Genomic DNA, 1,005 nt, shown 5'->3' with positions numbered 1-1,005 from the left:
GAGTTCCCTGGGTCGCCATGGTGGCCTATCCGAGTATTCAGCCGATCGATTGTTAATAGAAATAACAAAGACCTCTCGGGAACCCATACTTCCGAGGTTGAACCTTTTTCTATAGGCTCCAATCGACCCACGACATTATTCCTCATTCTCCGAAACTATCTTCTCCACTCCTACCGAGACGACTAAGGTAAGCCTGGCCAACACTCTGTGCGATGCTATGGACCATTTCAGCTGCAATTGGGTTATGATAAAGATGTGGGAGATGACGGCATGGAGAGGCTGGTCTTATCAGACGTTACTCGATACACGACTCGTGGGAATACATCCACCACGAGGAAGGAGCCTGATCACATAGCTGTCGACGTCATGCTCAGCCGTGCAGTGTTGAAACAGATAGAAGACGATGACTTGGATGGAACAGACGCTTTCCAGAAGAGGTCTGCCTTAGGAGTCTACGGCAAAGAGCTCATGCAGAAATCACGCGATTCGAGACTGCAGAAGATCCATTGCGAAGCTGACGACTTCATGTCTTTATGGGCGTTTCATCCTGGTGGCCGTCGAAAGCAATCAGTGGGTTCCCCCAGAGATGAGCCCTCTAGCCCGATAGCTGCGATCTAATAGGTTACATGGACAGTGTCGCTGAAACTGGAGATGGAGGATCCTCAGCAAGGCTTTAAGATCACTGAGCTGTCGAGTTCATTCGGCAGGAACTACGATCCGTAAGAAACACAAGGGCAACTTCTGATCGATAGGCATGCCCTTCGATAAGCTAATCATTGTTAGAGTAAATTCGAGAATGTTCCTCCTAGTGAACGCTGAGTCGACGAACTCATCCTGTGATTGCGCACATTTTCATTCATAGCACGCTAGATAGGGGCTTTCTCTAACCATAGCTTCAACTGCTTTATCTCAGAAAACTATCACTCAAATTCATATGGGTCGATTGCGGCAGTTAGAGGAGCGCGCCAGAACAATACTCCCCGAGTCTGGAGCGAACTTAACCAG

The 1,005-nt window shown here is 48.6% G+C and overlaps 1 protein-coding gene across 1 annotated transcript; it reads left to right on the top strand.

Moving 5' to 3' along the window:
• Positions 1 to 231: 231 nt before the first annotated feature.
• Pmar_PMAR016157 (hypothetical protein) lies at positions 232 to 570 on the top strand (the record flags this gene model as incomplete). The annotated part of the gene is made up of 1 exon (XM_002771068.1): positions 232 to 570. A coding segment is annotated over one exon (339 nt), but the record flags the coding sequence as incomplete, so codon positions are not given.
• Between the last annotated feature and the right edge of the window lie 435 nt (positions 571 to 1,005).

Source organism: Perkinsus marinus (assembly GCF_000006405.1).
Source record: "Perkinsus marinus ATCC 50983 genomic scaffold scf_1104296963992, whole genome shotgun sequence".
NCBI classification, from domain to species: domain Eukaryota; phylum Perkinsozoa; order Perkinsida; family Perkinsidae; genus Perkinsus; species Perkinsus marinus.
Note: the sequence above shows the minus strand (reverse complement) of the source record. Positions and strands in the feature narration are given on the sequence as shown.